The sequence below is a fragment of the Octodon degus genome, unplaced genomic scaffold (genome assembly GCF_000260255.1).
Source record: "Octodon degus isolate 3935 unplaced genomic scaffold, OctDeg1.0 scaffold00005, whole genome shotgun sequence".
Taxonomy (NCBI): domain Eukaryota; kingdom Metazoa; phylum Chordata; class Mammalia; order Rodentia; family Octodontidae; genus Octodon; species Octodon degus.
In genome coordinates, this window is record NW_004524581.1 from 30,453,744 (window position 1) to 30,470,532 (window position 16,789).

At 60.7% G+C, this 16,789-nt stretch overlaps 1 protein-coding gene across 2 annotated transcripts in view; it reads left to right on the forward strand.

Moving 5' to 3' along the window:
• The window catches only part of Grm4 (glutamate metabotropic receptor 4), a 79,086-nt gene that overhangs the window by 59,472 nt on the left and 2,825 nt on the right, over positions 1-16,789 (forward strand). The window contains exons 7-10 of one of the 2 annotated variants that reach the window (XM_004624227.2): positions 5,121-5,321; positions 5,512-5,648; positions 8,102-9,037; positions 13,827-14,073. In XM_004624227.2, coding sequence (XP_004624284.1) covers positions 5,121-5,321; positions 5,512-5,648; positions 8,102-9,037; positions 13,827-14,073 — 1,521 coding nt within the window. The remainder of the gene's footprint in view (positions 1-5,120; positions 5,322-5,511; positions 5,649-8,101; positions 9,038-13,826; positions 14,074-16,789) is intronic. The other variant, XM_023720848.1, reaches the window with a different exon arrangement.

Sequence of the window (16,789 nt, forward strand, 5' to 3'; positions counted from 1 at the left end):
CTGGGGCCCGGGCTGCGTGGGACGCCCCTCTTTGTCGGGGGGCCGTTGACAGCTTCTGGAGCTGGAAGTCCTGGTGCTGTACCACTCGCAGTCTCATGTCCTTGGCTGGGTCTCCAGGAATCCCAGCCCCCAGCACTCATTGAGCCCCTGGGGGCTGGGCAGCAGGAAGTACTTTCAGGTGGTCCCCTCACGGGGCGTCTCTCTCTGCTCCACAGCTGGCAGCCTGGGAGGGCACCAGCTCCCAGCCCCCTCCCAGCTCTACCCCAGCACCCGCAGAGCAGGGCTGGGAATTAAAGTCATAAACAAGGCAGATGTGGCATCCGTCTTTCTGACAGCGCTGCGGGCCAGGTGATGACTGAGCCGAGGACGGCTCGGTTTATGAGGAGATAGGAAAAATTTACAGCCTGCTGCTCATGGGGCTGGGCGCTTGGGGAGGGAGGGTGGCGCGTGATGGCTGAGGGTGAGTGGGGAGACGCTAGTCACCTGGCTTGTGCTAGCAGCAACCATAAAAGTAACAATAAAAACAGAGGAACAATGACACTCAACTTTGCATAGTATTTATTAATTGTCAAGCTCTGTCTGTAGGACTCTGTCCTTGCAACAACCCATTTTACAGATGAAAAACTGAAGCAAACAGAAGACAGGACTTGCCCACTATCACAAAGGAAGTAGCAGGACTGGGATTTGAACCCAGGCCTTCTGCATGTGCAGCGAGGGATGGAGGATTGCAGTATGGGAAAGAGGACGGCGGGGACTGGCTTGTGTCTGAACGCACTCTGGGTGCTCTCAGGTCTCAAGAAGGGTCAGGGTCTTGGTAAATTTTCAGGGTGACTGCAGAAGATTCAAGGCAAGGGAAAGACAGCAGGAATTCCAGGGTGGCTCCCAGGTCTTGTCCAGGTCGAGGAGATGAATGGGGTCCTTGCTTCCCTGAGACGGGACCTTGGGAGGAGGAGCAGTCTGAGGAAGCAGGGAGTTTGGTTAGAGAAGAGGCCCGGGATGTCGGGGACAGGAAACGGAGGAGTGGCCGGGGAGCCTGATCTGCTGCCCCTGCAGTGAAGGGTGCTCCACCCAGGAGAGGTGACTGCACTGTGCATGCTGGCAAGGGGAGGGAGTAGGGGCCAAGTGGAGTGAGGACACCTACCAGTAGCAGCGGTGACCTCCATGAACTCTGTGTCCTTGGAGAGGCTATGCAAAATGGGTCAGGAGGAGCTGGGCTGCGGGCGACAAGGGCAACTCTTGCAGGAGCTGAGGGACGCTCGCCGGGGAGGACGCAGGTCTGGAGGCTGCTCCGTGGGAGACATGCTAGCACATTTCCTCGAAGATGGGAAATTCCCAGTCCAAAGAAACTAGATGCTAGCTGGGTGATGAGACGAGTCCCAGACAGGGCAGCACAGCTCAGATAGGCTACCTGGCCACCAGGCCCAGCCAGAGGCCGGAGCAGGCCATCTAGCCGGCCTGTTGGATCCGATGTTCATGCCCTGTTTCTCAAGCTGGGGCCTGGGGCATCTGGGGATGCGTTCTTGAGGTCAGACTTTGGGGGACCTAGGTGCTCCATGAGGATCATTTTAAACTTGGTATCCTCACCTTGATGACATCCAGAAGTGACCTCTGCCAACTGCAAAGTCACCACTTGTCAGCGCCTGTGGTCATGTGCCGCGGGAAGTCATGTGGGAGCTGGGACTTCAGTTTCTGCAGCTGGTGTTGCCCTCTGGGGTCGGCAGGAATTGTTCCAAGGGAGCTTGCTCAAGGTCGAGGTGTCTCACTGTACCCCATGGAGATCTTGGGCTTGGTGAAAACACCAGAGATGGAGTCGAGTGCCTAGCTCACACTGGGTGAGTGGCTTCATCTCTGAAATGGTGGCCCTGTCAGCTCCAACTGTCCCCCAAAACACCACAGTGCAGTGTCCCCAGGAACCAGAAGGAGTTGGTGTGGAGCGGAGGCTGAGTTTTGTGGGAACAGAGCTGGGGGTGCAGAAGACAATGCCGAGTTGCCTAGAGACCTCAAGATTGGAAAGCACGTGACATGGGGGTGCTGAGCACAGGGGAGGAACTGGTAGAAACTGGTATGGGCCTGGAGCAAGAAAGGGACTCAGGGCCCTGGCTGGACACCTGGGAATATGAGGCAGGACTGGAACGGCCTCCAGAGAGCCCCAAGTGTGTCAGAGAGAGGAGCACCAAGGCCACAGTGTGGGCTAACTAGGGTGTGGCCCTGGGCGGGTCAGGTCTGTGTCACTCAGTCCCTGGGTGGCCCCTCAAGTCCAGGTCCACGTCTTCACCTGAATCACACCTGAGGGCACTGAGGGGGCAGGAGACTTGTTCTAGTCTGCATGGCAGGATCTTGACTGCTCTGGACAGCTCTTCTGAGGTCCTGGGCCCCCTGGATGCACTCCTTGCGGTTTGCTCAGGGGTGGAAACTGGTGGAGTGTATGTGCAGGGTTGTGTGGAGACTTGGGTTTATATGTGGAGACGTGTGGTGTGTACATGGACCTGTGCTGGATCACATGCATGCATGTGGACATGGCTGGACTCCCCTGACAGTGCCCCTTGGCAGTCACCACTCTGCCAGTGGGCTTAGTGAACTTTGCAAATCCCTCAGCCTGAGGACAAGGGACCTTGGGTGGGGGGCAGCTCAGAGATGTCCCCTGCACAATCTCAGGAGCCCCATGGGAGCCCCGTCTCAGCTCCCTTGCCCCAACCCCCCTTCCTTTAGTCTGTGTTCCCTCCTGAACAGGACACCTGCGTGCTGTGCTCACATGGAGCACTGCTGGGACTGCCCGGCCCAGGACGGGGAGACTGAATGCCGGGTTTGTGTGAACTGTGTGACTGTGTGCACGCTGTGTGTGACACGTGTGTGTGCAGATGTGCACACATCCTCAGGAGTGCAGATTTGCCCCTGCAGATGCGCGTCATTGTCTGTGTGGTGGACCTCATTTCCCTGCAGGGGGCTACTTCGGAAGCGCGTTGCAGTTTGCGCAGGAGAATGGGGCTTGGGATCCCGGCTGGGCTGGCGGGCGGAGGAGGTGGGCGGCTTGGAGGTGAGGGGGAGACAAGGAGGACTCTGATTATTTCAACCTTGAAAACGCATTTCAATTACAATTTACAACCTGCAGACAAAGGCTGCAGTCACCGTAGTAACCACAGCTCCTGGGTTTGACGGAGAAAATCCTCCCCATGGGTCCCGGTTGGCTGTCACCCGTGGCAAAGCCAAACCCATCTGTGCCTTGCTGTGCCCCAGGACACAATTAGGACATCTTCAAACTGTTGCTGCTGTCACTGCAGCCATGTGTCTGGAATTTATCTTCTCCAGTAGCTCTCAGATGTACGTGTCTGCTTCCCCCTGAGCGGTGGGGTCCCTGCTGTCCCCTGAGCCCCCTCCCTCCCCCGCCAGTGTCTCCTGCAGAACCACAAACGGCAGGGTGTCCTGCCTCAGGTCTGGCCAGGCATTTGCAAGCAGGGCCGGGCCCAGCAGCTCAGGGGCTGGGCTGATGGGACTTTGACCTGTGGGTGTTGCATCTCCAGGGGCCCAGGGCTTGGGGCCTGGGCCTGGGTGCCACCCAGGCTGTGCTGAGCATCCCTGTTGATGTCCCTGATGAGTTAGGCTCAGTGGTGGCTTGGTGACCTCAGTAGCTCAGAAACAGATGCTTCGGCTGGACCCTGGAGGAGGGTCCCCCTGCCGGGAGAGGCGAGCTGCACCTCTGAGTGTCTGTCTTGGCGTCCTTGGCCTCCGCTCCAAAGTGGCCGCAGCCTGCCACTCTCTCCCTGCTTAATAATTCATTCCCCATCCAGATCCAGGCAGGCGTGAGGAGGCTGCAAGGAGTCCAGCCAGGCGCTGTTCCTCTGCCCCAGGGGGGGGCCTGGGTTGGCCCCAGCACCAGCCCCCTCCGCTGCCCTCTGGGACAGCGGTGGACCTGTTCTTTCTTTTCTGCCTCTCAGAGCCCTGTGATCAGAGGTCTGGGTGAGCAGGCACATGGTGAAGCTGGGAATCTGTCTCCTGTTCATCCCACCCATGTCTTGACCTAGAAATCTTACTGCCTGTTAGCAAAGCTAACCGCTTCAGCACAGATGAGGCCCTGGGCTAGTGCAGGCGGGCAGGGAGGAGGGGCTCCGAGGAGCTGGGGTGCTCATCCGGCCACCAACAGGCCCGGTTTCCCAGTTGAGTGACCTGGAACATCCCTCTCTAGGCCCCCAGACTTAGCTTCTCATCCACAGAGGGGCAGCTGGAGCAGGCGAGCGCGGTGGCCCTGGCATCGCTGCTATCCCTACCACGGCGATGCTGTGATTCTCAGTGTCCACTCGGCAGTCTGTGGCTGTCCAACCTGGGCCAGACTATGGGCTCCTGGGCAGCAGGGTCAACTGAATGTCCAGGCTGGCTGAGGGGTGACAGATGGCTGCTGTCCTTCCTGCTGGGTGCGGGGCAGCTACAGTGTGACCCCACACCTGGCTCTGCCTCTGAGGCTCCAGGGACTTGGGGCCAAGTGTGACCCAGCCCAGCCTGTCGGGTGCAGCACCCCAGGCTGCCTGCAGGCCTGCGTAGCTGGTCCCCTCCAGCAGGCAGAGTGGGCTAGGACGGGGCTTTGAGCAGCCACAACATGGTCCTATCCTTGAGAAGGGGGCTGGGTCATGCCGTGTGCAGGGCCATGGACTTGGGAGGGTGGTGGGCTTCCCTCGAGCTCTGTCTGACTTTTCCCTTCCTCTTGTCTCACTTTGGGGGTCCCTAGCCACTCTCTACTTTCTCCAGCACAGGGCACAAGCCTAGAACCAGAGTCCCGCATTCAGACCTGCTCTGTATGGCTCCGCAATGTTCCATGCCCAGCCATGCCTCAGTTTCCCCACCTCTAATGGGGGTGACTGTTCACTTCAGAGCACCACTGGGAGAATTCAGAGTTAATATCCAGAAAGAATTGGGGTTGAAGCCACTGCCTCCTCCAGGAAGTCTTTCAGGCTGTCTTCACCCAGGCAACGCCTCAGGACCAATCCCTGGGGTGGCAGAGCAGGGACTGGTCTGGGTGTGCACCAACCGGGCACCCTTTGCTCCCCTGGGCTCAGGGTCAGCTTTGGCAGCTAGGGCACCACTGTGAGGGTGGAGAGGCCACAGGCCCTCAGCTGGGTGTTTGCTTGCAGACCGGGAGCGCATCGGGCAGGACTCCGCATACGAGCAGGAGGGCAAGGTGCAGTTTGTGATTGACGCTGTGTACGCCATGGGCCACGCGCTCCACGCCATGCACCGTGACCTGTGTCCTGGCCGCGTGGGGCTCTGTCCCCGCATGGACCCTGTGGATGGCACCCAGCTGCTTAAGTACATCCGAAACGTCAACTTCTCAGGTGGGGGCGTGGTTTGGGCCCTGCAGCCAGGGGACAGAGTCCTGCAGGGAGGGAGTGGGGGACTTTTCACCTTCTTCTGAGCACGGAGGCCCCTGAGAGGTCCCCCAGACCTCCTCAGAGCTCTCTCTGCCCCAGCCCGTCATCCTCCCTGCCTCTTGCTAGAGGTCTAGCGGAGGCCCCACCTCCACAGGCATTGCAGGGAATCCGGTGATCTTCAATGAGAACGGAGATGCGCCCGGGCGCTATGACATCTACCAGTACCAGCTGCGCAATGCCTCAGCCGAGTACAAGGTCATCGGCTCCTGGACTGACCACCTGCACCTCCGAGTAAGCAGGGTGGGCGGCAGGGCGTGGGGAGTAGCTCCGGCCTGAATGACCTCAACCCTGGGACCACAGCTCCTGAGTAGGGACTGGCCTTCCTGCGCCCCCCTAGACCTCAGGTGTCTGAGGCCCCCCCAAAAAGGGAAAAACAGGGCAGCCAGGGTTCTGCTGCCCATTCTGGCCCTGCCTTCTCCTGTTGCATTGGTTGTCCTGGGGCACCCACAGAGTGGTTGCTCTGGATAGATGAGTCATGCCCCAGGAAGAGGTCCAGAGGCTGCGGGATGTGGGAGGGGCAGAGAGGGGCTGCGCAGCATGGGTCTCAAGGCAGAGAGCCCGGGCTGATTTGGGCTCTGCACTGACCATACTGGGCAGCTATTCCAGTCCCCACCCCTGAGCCCCACAGCCCCAACTCATAGAACATCTCAGGGCCTTTTGGCCCTCCCTGGGTATCCCCTTCGGTGTGCTTTTGGGAGAAAGCCCTGAAGTCATTTCTTAGGAGAAACACTCATGAACAGTCCCCACCATACTGGGGTGAGGGGGGAGCTGTGACCCCAGGAACTTCTGGGATCCCGGAGAGTGGCATTGTGCCCTGCTGTCTCCTGTGATAGCCTCTTCCTCACCGAGACCCCCTGTAGCCCCACAGGCTTCTGGGCCAGTGGAAATATTTTAGGGAACCCAGCCCTGGGGACACAGGGACTCTCCTGAGGCCTCAGGGCCCCTTCTTGGTGAGGCTCCAGAGAGGGTGGGCATGATTGGCAAGGAGGGTCAATGCCAGAATAGTAAGGGCAGGCTGCTCCTGTGGGTGCAGGGGCCAGCGCATGCGACATGGACTCGGATTCCCAGCAGCTGCAGCTTCGAATCCCTTCTGAGCCATGCTGTGCACCAGCTCTGGTTCTGATCCAGTCCCCCAGTGTACTATGAGTGTCCAGCCTACGAGGCAGGTGCTGTCCTTGTGCCCATTCCCCAGATGTGGGAGCTGAAGGCAGGGCTGGGTGTGCAGGGGTGTCCCACCCCAACACCCATCTCCATGGCCCACCCTGGCAGAGCCCACTGTGTGTGCCCGGTGGAGCTGAGGGGCAGGAGCAGCTACTGTCTTTCTCCTGGGTGGGAGGCTGAAGGGCTGCTTGTCACTGGTGTCTGTGCCATTTCCTGGCCTTGGTTGTCCTCTTTGATGTCCTGGAAGTTCCCTGGGCCCCTGTGGGGTGGGGAGTGCAGGATCACGGGGGAATAAATGTGAAGGCTTTGCCCTCCCAGAGCTGCCATCCTGGTGAAACACAAACATAGCCTTCCCTCCCTGATTCCTGGAAGAGTCGCCCTCAGGAACCCAGGCAAGGTGGCTTCAGGCCTGCTATAGATGGATCAGATGGTGGAAACAGGCCTGGAGGTCAAGGCATTTGGTTGCCGAGGGGCATACCAGAGCCTAGGGCATGGCCGGCCTCTTTGCCTTGACCCTGGAACCAGTCTCCTGCTGCTGTCCTCCTTGTCTTGGGAAACCCTCCCTGGGCCCCATGGGCACAGCACACAGGGACTTCTGGGTCATTCCCGAAGGATGCTGCGCCCTGGATCTTGGGGTGGCACCTCCGGCAGTGCCCCGAGTCGCTGGGCAGCACTCTGTGGAGGCCTCCTCTTCCCCTCGCTGTGAGCACCTCTTTGGATCCTCTCCCTGGCCCTACCCCTCCTTAGCTCAGAAGCTCTGCCTAGATCCTGGCCTGGCAGCTGGCATTTCTCCGGAGTTCCTGGCATTGTGTGCCCGTCCAGTGGGGGTGCTGCTCCTAGAGTGAGCTCTTCCTGCAGGCTGCTCTGCCTGGAGCAGGCACCGAGCGAGGGGCCGCTGCCTTGTGTTCCAGAATAACGCAGCCCATTGGTTGGGGTGTGACAGCACCCGTGTCTCCTCAGCTCCCAGTGATTGTATCTTCAGGGCGGGTTGCTAGCCCCTGGGCACATGGGAGTGTCCTCTGGTGCAGTCTGCTTGCTGTTCTGCCAACTGCCTTGGCAGCCTCCGCAGGCGGAGCCACAGGGCAGCGCATCCCTGCCTGGGGTGCACGCGTGTGCAGGGAGGGGCTGTTGATGCCAGGACTGCGGTGCCAAGGTGGCCACAACACATGCTTCCAGCAAGCCCTGCTGCTGGGTGCTTGGGACACTGTGGGTGGCGAGACTTCAGGGGCGGCATCTGGACCCCGCAGCCACGCTGCTCCGTGACCCCCGGCTGCCTCTGTGTGACTGCTGCTCTCTGGGCTCAGCTTCCTTGTGAGTCTTGAGGGTTTTGGTAGAATCTGAGCCACACAGAGCGAGCTTGCTGAAATCCAGCTGTCAGGTTCAGTAGCCCAGTGGGAGTCCAGGTGGCCGGACTTTTGGCTGGCTCTGGGGCAGGGGGTAGGGCGCCCCCAGGGACACCCCTCCCCCACCTCTGGCACTCGGGCTGTGGGTTCTGAGCGGCTCTGTGCTGCTGTTGTTGCCAGATAGAGCGGATGCACTGGCCGGGCAGTGGGCAGCAACTGCCCCGCTCCATCTGCAGCCTGCCCTGCCAGCCAGGCGAGCGGAAGAAGACAGTGAAGGGCATGCCCTGCTGTTGGCACTGTGAGCCCTGCACCGGCTACCAGTACCAGGTGGACCGCTACACCTGCAAGACGTGTCCGTACGACATGCGGCCCACAGAGAACCGCACGGGCTGCCGGCCCATCCCCATCATCAAGCTCGAGTGGGACTCGCCCTGGGCAGTGCTGCCCCTCTTCCTGGCTGTGGTGGGCATCGCGGCCACGCTGTTTGTGGTGGTCACTTTTGTGCGCTACAACGACACGCCCATCGTCAAGGCCTCGGGCCGCGAGCTGAGCTACGTGCTGCTGGCCGGCATCTTCCTGTGCTACGCCACCACCTTCCTCATGATCGCGGAGCCGGACCTGGGGACCTGCTCCTTGCGGCGGATCTTCCTGGGGCTTGGCATGAGCATCAGCTACGCAGCCCTGCTCACCAAGACCAACCGCATCTACCGCATCTTCGAGCAGGGCAAGCGGTCCGTGAGTGCCCCGCGCTTCATCAGCCCCGCCTCTCAGCTGGCCATCACCTTCAGCCTCACCTCGCTGCAGCTGCTGGGCATTTGTGTGTGGTTCGTGGTGGACCCGTCCCACTCCGTAGTGGACTTCCAGGACCAGCGGACGCTCGACCCGCGCTTCGCCAGGGGCGTGCTCAAGTGCGACATCTCGGACCTGTCGCTCATCTGCCTGCTGGGCTACAGCATGCTGCTCATGGTCACCTGCACGGTGTACGCCATCAAGACGCGCGGGGTGCCCGAGACCTTCAATGAGGCCAAGCCCATCGGCTTCACCATGTACACCACCTGCATCGTGTGGCTCGCCTTCATCCCCATCTTCTTTGGCACTTCGCAGTCGGCTGACAAGGTGAGAGCGGGGCAGGGGTGGGACAGGATGGGGCCGAGGGCAGGCAGGGCATCCGCCTCCAGGCTGGCTGCCTCACCCAGAACCCCGCCTTCCGATCCTGGCTGTCTTTTTACTTCCGGTCTCAAGCCTTTTCCGGGGTCCTGGATTTCCCTTCCCTTTTCCCTCTGTCTGGAGCCCAGCCACTCTGCCTTTTCCCACCGCGGGCCTCATCTTTCTCCTTCCTCATCCCCTCCTCTCCTTCTTCCCTTTCCCCTGCCTCCTGTTTTCTTCTCCCTGCTCTTGCCTGCCCCTCCCCCTCCTTCCCTTTTCTCTTGGACCCTCGCCCCTTCCTCTCTTATCCAAGGCTGCTGCATGCTCTCACCCCACCCTCTCTAGGAATATATCCCCCCCCCCACGCCTTTGGGTCTGCTCCTCTTCTTCTGCTACACTATCCGCCCCTCCCAGGAGCCTGTGAGTCTCTGTGGTGTGAAATGGAGGGGCTCCCTCTCTCCCCAGGCCCCTGCTGCCCTGGGGCTCGGAAGCCTGGGCTGGAATTGCAGCCTGTTTGTCTGGCCTGAGGGTCTGCACACTGTGGGTGTGCGCGGGGGGGGGGGGGTGGTGCGCCCTGCCCACATCCCAGCCTGGGCACTGCCTGGGTACCAGGGGCTGGGGCTGCCTCGGAGGTTTGGGGAGTCATGAAGCAGGCCCCTTGTGGGCTGTGTCTGCCTGGGATCTGGAAGAGGCAGCTGGCCTCTCTGGCCTCAGTTTCCCCACCTGTGGTTGGGGCTTTGCTCTGTGCCCTGCTTGCCTTCTGGCATTGTAATGGGTGCTGGGCTGAACTGTGGGCATAGAAGTTGGGTCTGTGGAATAGGAGTTGTCCCACTGGCAGTGCCAGGTGGTCCCATGAAGTATCTCCTGAGGTCATCCGGGTCTGCAGGTGGGAGGCCACAGTGTAGAGCCAAGCTCCTCCCTCTACCCACCAGCACCCCTCATGATGGGCTCCAGTGGGCCCAGGATGTCAGATCCTCCACCTGTGGATGGGGTCAGTGCCCCACCCTCCCTGTGCCCCAGGGCACTCACCTGCCACTCAGGTGTCTCTAGGAGGCTTCCTCAGCACTGGCTACCAAGGAGCCCAGAGTGACCCCTCCATAGTCCTGAGAGGACAGAGATGTGCCTTGCGTTCAGCAGCTGGCTCGTGGATGTGTGGCCGTGGCACCCAGGGCTGCCCCTGGTGTGTGGGACATGGGCCCTGCCCCGCCCCGCCCCTGTGGACCTCCTAATATGTTGGCCCAAATACTAGGTTTCTGAGTGGCTCAGGTCACATCTGAGCTGGATTGTGTCAAAGTGAACCTCAAATGCAAGGAGTAGCTATGACTGTGCATATGTGCGTGTGCGTGTGTCTGCGCGTGCGTACGTGTTTGTGTGTGTGTGAAGCGGGCAGGGCTGTTGTCAGAAGGGGGGCAGGCCATGGAAGTGTGTGTGCACAGATGTGAGTGCACATATACGAGTGTGCCCTGTGATGCAGGGGCATTCGGGAGTGGATGGACTGGTGTGTGCCTTGGGAAGCTGTGTGTGAGCAGACTGTATGTGTAAATTTGCACCCAGGTGCCTAGTTGTGAGCATAGACAGTGGCTGTGTGTGGCTGTGTTTGGATGGCACTGTGTGTACATTGTGTGTGCCCCGACTGTGTGAAAGGTGTGTGTGCACCAGGCAGGGGCATGCAGCCTGAGTTCAGGTGTGTGTACGTGCAGGTATGCAGGGATACACAGGTGTGCATGTGTGCACTTGCACACACTCGGCCATGCCCTGCCTCCACGTGGCACATGGGTGTGGACACGCTGTCTGTGCCTGCCTGTGAGCAGGCAGGTGGCTTCCAGGGCTCAGCAGCAGTGTGTAGCATGACCCTGAACGGGCCTGCGCCGCTCCCTCCACTGCCTGGGGCTCCTGGGAAGCCAGGTGGGCAGGACGGGGTGTGGAGGCTGGCTGGCTGTGATGATGTTCATCTGTATGATTTGTAGATTCTGAGGTCTCGGTCCCTGTTGGGGACAGCTGGGTCCTCAGTCCTTGCCCTCAGACCCCTGACATCTTGTGCCCACAGCCTAGCAGGACAGCGAGAAGCTCATGGCTCACCGGCCCACAGGCTCAGCCCCCTCCTCTGACTGTAGCAGGGCTCTGCCAGCTCTTTCACTTGGGGACCCAGGCCTGGTGCAGTCTCCCCTGCAGAGGGTGGAGTGGCATAGCCTGGTCACCTGGGGCAGGAGTAGTCGAAGGCCAGGTACATGCTGGAGATGGGTGATAGAAGAAAAGGAGAGGTCACATCCTGAGGCCCTGTCTCTGCTGCCTGTAAGGCCCTCCTGGTCTACGCATTTGAGAGGCTGAGACAGGAGGACTGATGGGAGTTCAGGACATGGGCAGCACCGTAAGTTCAAGGCCAGCTTGGGCTACATGGTGACATCCTATCTCCAGAAAAACCAGAAGATCCTCTGGGCCTGCTCTCCCTAGGTGCCTGTCAGATCCTAGAGTGCCACACTTCTCTGAGAAAGGTTCACCTGCTGTCGCCTCGTAGCACAGGGCACCCAGAAACCATGCTGGAGCCAAGCAGGCTCCAGGGACTGATGGGTTCTGTAGACCTTGCGGCAAAGAGAGGCATGGGGGGGGATGGGAAGCTCCACCTCGGCCTGCAAGGGCCACCTCACAGCCTGGGTGTGGCTGGTGGAGCTCCTTGGGGGCGTGCTGGGAGGGAGGGCTGCCGTGGACTGGCCACAGAGGGCTCCAGTTTGATCTGTTCATGCTCCCTCAGTGCTCTGTTTGCAGGGAGGGTCCCTGGCTGTGGCAGTGTCTGTGCCCTGGGTGGGCACCATTGTCTTTAGGGCCTGGTGCAAAATAAGGGCCCTGTCCTGATGTCACGTAGAGCTCAAGACAGTGGCAGCTGGGCATTGAACCAAATGTGCCCTTTCTTAGCACAGGCTCCATGAAGCAGATTCTGCTTGCATTAATGGTGAGGGTCCCTGCTGTCCAGAGGGGAGCATGTTTGCCCTGCATCTCAGTGTGGGCCAGGGTAGACTGGCCTTGGAACCCAGGCCCCTGGCCTCTAATGCAGGGCAGTCAGCATCCACTGCCAGACTCCTGTCCTGAAGGGGGTCTGATCTCTGGTGTCACCAAGTCTGTACAAGCTCAGCTGCACATCTCCATTAACAGGGTGGAGGTACAGGGTGTAACATAGGTGCATTAGTTCTTGTCCCTAAGGCACGACACTTGAGACTCACAGTTCAACCGACAAGAGCTTTAATTTAGCTCATGGTTCATAAGGTTCGGTCCATGGTAAGCTGGCTCCAAGGCAGGAGCGTCATGCAGGGAGGGTGTGGTGGAGCATAGCTGCCTAGCTGGTGGTGGCCAGGAATCGGGGTGGAGGAAGAGGCCAAAGGGGAAAGGGCAAAGGACAACACAGACCCCAAGCTCATGCCTTCATGACCCTCCTGGACATACCCAAGATTGTGTGTTACTAATCCTGTTGATGGCTTTCCAGGCACTGCTTGGCTGTCTGTGCTAGGGGACCTCATGGTTTGGAAATGAGGGTGCGCATTAAGTACTGTCCTGTTCCTGGAACAGAATCCTTGGCCCCCATAATTTAAAAGAGGGCAGCAGGCTCAGTCCATGGCTGGCTGCACCTAAGGCAGAAAGCATGGTAGAAGGGCCAGGGCCTGATGGGAGAAAATTGTTCAGCTTACGGCAGCCAAGGAACAGAGAGCGGGCAGGCCCGGAGCCCAGGCACATGCCCCTTCAGGTCGCACCCCCTGTGACCACGTGCAAACAGGCCAGGCCTCCTAACAGCACTCAGCTCTGAGCTCCCCAATGAGTCCATGGATGAGCAGCGCACCCCATGATCTAGTCACCTTCAAAACACCCCTATGACCTCAGGAAGCAAGTCCGCACCTGTGTCCCACACGGGGTGGGAGTGGGGGGACAGGGCTTCCAGGAGGAGGGGGCATGATGGCCCCAGGGGAGGAGCTTAGGCCCAGCCCCACGGATTCCAGGGCCAGATGCTTCCTGCCGCCTCCCTGCCCAGACCTGCAGGTGCAGCTTGGATGTCCCTTGGCTCCACCTTAGCCAAGGGGACTAGGGGGCAGCTGAGGCCTGGGGGACGTGCACAGTTGGGGGAGACAGGCTGGGAATCCCAGGTGGAGGGGTGGGAATCGCTGGGCCCTGCCGGGAAGCCCCGCTATTGAAGAATGGATTATCCGACACCCAGATTAATGGGCTTTCATCTTGCTAAACATCTGTCACTGTTAGTGTTGGAGAGCGAGCATGAAATGGGCTTGCCTGTGCTGCCATCGCGGGATTGCTGCTGCGTGCCGGGGCCGTGCTAAGGGCCTGCCCACTTTGCACAGGGGGCAGTGTGTGGACCGTTCTGAATAAGGGGCTGATCCGAGGGCTGTGGCACCTCTGCTGGGAGTCATTTCAGGGCTCATCTCGCCCTCAGCTTGTGTTGGGGGCTCTCCTGAGGTTGGCTGTGGCCCCCAGGGAGGAGGCAGCACTGCCAAGCACGTGCATGACACTGCCACGCATGGGCAGCAGTCGCCATGCTTAGCAGTGAGCTGATCAGTGTCCATGCCCGTGTTAGACACGAGGAAACTGAGGCACAAGGACGTGAGTCCGAGGGTCTGGTCTCAAGTCCAGATCCACACCACGGCCCCCGTCTGCCATCAGCGAGAGCACAGGACAGGACAGGGCTGTCTCAGGGTGGGCGCCGGACAGGGTCTGGCCCTCCAGGCCAGTGCAGGTGGCCCTGATGCCACCCCCACCCCCACAGCTGTACATCCAGACGACGACGCTGACTGTCTCGGTGAGTCTGAGCGCCTCGGTGTCCCTGGGAATGCTCTACATGCCCAAGGTCTACATCATCCTCTTCCACCCGGAGCAGAACGTGCCCAAGCGCAAGCGCAGCCTCAAAGCCGTTGTCACCGCTGCCACCATGTCCAACAAGTTCACCCAGAAGGGCAACTTCCGGCCCAATGGAGAGGCCAAGTCTGAGCTGTGTGAGAACCTGGAGGCCCCAGGTGAGTGCAAAGCCACGCCTCCCTAAGACAACCCACCCTCACCCAAGGGCCACGCCCCCACGGCCACGCCCCCACGACCACGCCCTCCAAAGGCTCCGCCCCTGTGGGAGGTGGAATCCAGCCTGCACACAAAGGAGGACTTGGGAGCGCCCAGCTCACTCAGGACTGTGAGACCCAGATTTCCTGGCCTGGCCTGGCAGCCACCTGTGGCCACCAATCCAGTTCCTCAGGGAGGGGGGCTTGACTCTGAGAACCCTTGCCCGGCCCTTTCCTAGGGGACCCTGGGAGGGGCCTGGAGCCAGAGCTGCTATAAAACGCAGCGTGACTTTGCCTAGCAGCCCCTTAGCAGGGCCTGGAGAGATGGGGACCCAGGACATGGGCCACGGACAGGTGAGTCAGGGGTGGGGTAGGCCGTGGGACAATGTGTCCTCAGGGTGTGGTCAGAGGCCTCAGCGGGGAGGGTCAGCCTGTGCCCTCTACAGTTTGCGTGCACTCAAAATGACAGGTTTCAGTGGTAAACTCAGCTTGCAGGCTAGCGTTCTGGTGGGAAGGCGGGGACACACCTGGGGTGGGCCCAGGGTCCAGGCGGGGCGGGAAAGGGCCCTGCTCTGTGTTGGGCAGCCGTGGTCCCTGTTCTGCTGCCCTTGCTGTGGCCTGCCAGCTTCTGCCCTCCAGCAGCCCGAAGGCGGGACTTTTGTCCTGTGTGCAAAGCAAATAAAGACCAGAAAAGGCGAGGAGCTCTCCCGGCCACAGCGCCAGCTCTTGGCCCGGCCAGCTGATCCTGGCCACCACATGCCCGCCCCCACTTGCTGCCCTCCCCCTCCTCACATCTGCTGGTGGGGCCTCCCGGCCTGCTGCTCCATGGGAGGGACGGGAGTCTGGCCACACCCACCCACCACCGCGGCCCACTGCCTCTTACCCTCCTGAAAGTCCTGGGGGCTGCTCTGGCGCGGGAGGTGGGGGAAGAGCCCCTTCCCTGGAGTTTCTACATGCTCCTCCTCCTCCTGCTCTGTGGATGGGTGGGAAAGGAGTAGTTCATTCGGGCTGCACCACAAAGAGCCCACGGCTGAGCGCTGGAGGGGTCCTGGACCTCTTCTCTGGCACCGCAGAGAGCCCGGAGCCTCCCCGGTGGGGCCTGTCATTCCCAAGGCTCCCATGCTGTCCTTGGTCCTGCTGTGACTTCACAGGACTCGTCTCTGGGGTCCCCACGCTTTGTGGCAGGCATGGCAGGCTGGCTTTTCATAGTCCCTTTGTCCTCTCTGCCCTCCCCTCCTGCTGACCTCTGGCTTTTGCTGGCCCTGCTCAGCCCACTGCCCCCCCCGGGTCCCTTTTGGGGCTCTGAATGGAGAAGCGGGGCAGGGCATCCTCACGCGGTGCCTGCTGACCTTAGTCCCAGCCACCTCTCTGGAGTGGATTTTTAGCGACCTGGAGGGGACACTGAGAGCCAGAGGGACCGCTGAGGGTGCAGCCTTCCCAGACAGCTCTGGTGGCCCCACACTGCCCAGGCTTGAGCAGACAGTGAGGCCTGATGGGTGGCATCCTGGCCCCCGCTTTCTGCGAGGGGAGGCTGACAGCCTGGTGCCCCATGGTGGAGGCCAGGGACAGTGGCACCCTTGCCCCCATTGCCTCTCAGCCTGGTAACAGAGGCCACAGAGGCGCCAGTGATTAATGCCAGGGATGGCTGGATGGAGGGTGTGTGTGTGGGAGGAGGGGGGAGGTGTCATTCCTGCAAAGCAGGGACATTTTTCACTCTGTCACTGGCAGGCTACATATCTTTAAACAAACAACAGAATAAATAATTTAGGGGCCCGATGGCAGGCAGATTGGGTGTGCAGACATGGGCAACAAATGGGGACTGTCAGCACGTGCCTCACGCCACCAGCTAATGGTTATCTGGGCTGCAGGTGACTGAAAACCAGCCAGGCAGGGCTGGTGTCGGCAGGGAGGACCCCGAGGTACTTCAGGGTGTCGCTGCAGAAGACTCAGGGCCTTTGCAGCCACCTCTGGCTGAGCTGTGGGCTTGACTGTCACGCCACTTGTGGAGGAAGGGGCTGCAGCGCCCAGGGTCAGGCATTGGCCGGGCCTGTGCCAGGCACTGAGATCCTCTAGCGCCAGTGCAGGACCGGCCCAGGCCCGCCTCTGCCTTTTAGCCTCACTGCTAGCTGTCCAGGCCCCAGGCACTCACTGCCTCCGTCTTCTAGAGGGCGACACTGAGGCTCTTGAAGGGCCCTGGGGTAGCTGGGGCTGAATGGGATGGTCCAGGCAAGCCTATCGGAGAGGTTTGGCGCGGGGAGGGACAGCTGTCCCTCCTGTCCTGCACTGTGTCCACCCTTCCCCTGGTTCGAGGGCCCATGTTGCTTCAGGGCTGCATTTCCCCCGCGGCTAGTGGGTTTGCTGCCCCACCGGAGCCGAGGCGCTGAGGGGCTTCACAGTTGCAAACTCAGTTTTCTCAGTTCACTCAGGGGCTGATGGCGCCCTGGGGATTGAGTCGCACCAGCCTGACCTGCCAGCGGGTGATTAGCTGAACAGCTGCACTCTTTGCTATCTGTGGAGGATTAGACGGGGGTGGGGGTACTGGAGGTGGTCGGCAGCCCTTCGGGAAAGGAGTCAGGGCCACCCGCGCACTGCTGTCCTAGGCGGGGAAACCGAGGCTCAGCAGCAAAGGCAGGGTGGGTGAGGCCTCCCTGTGGCCCAGACGGAGCCGCTCTGTGCCCGC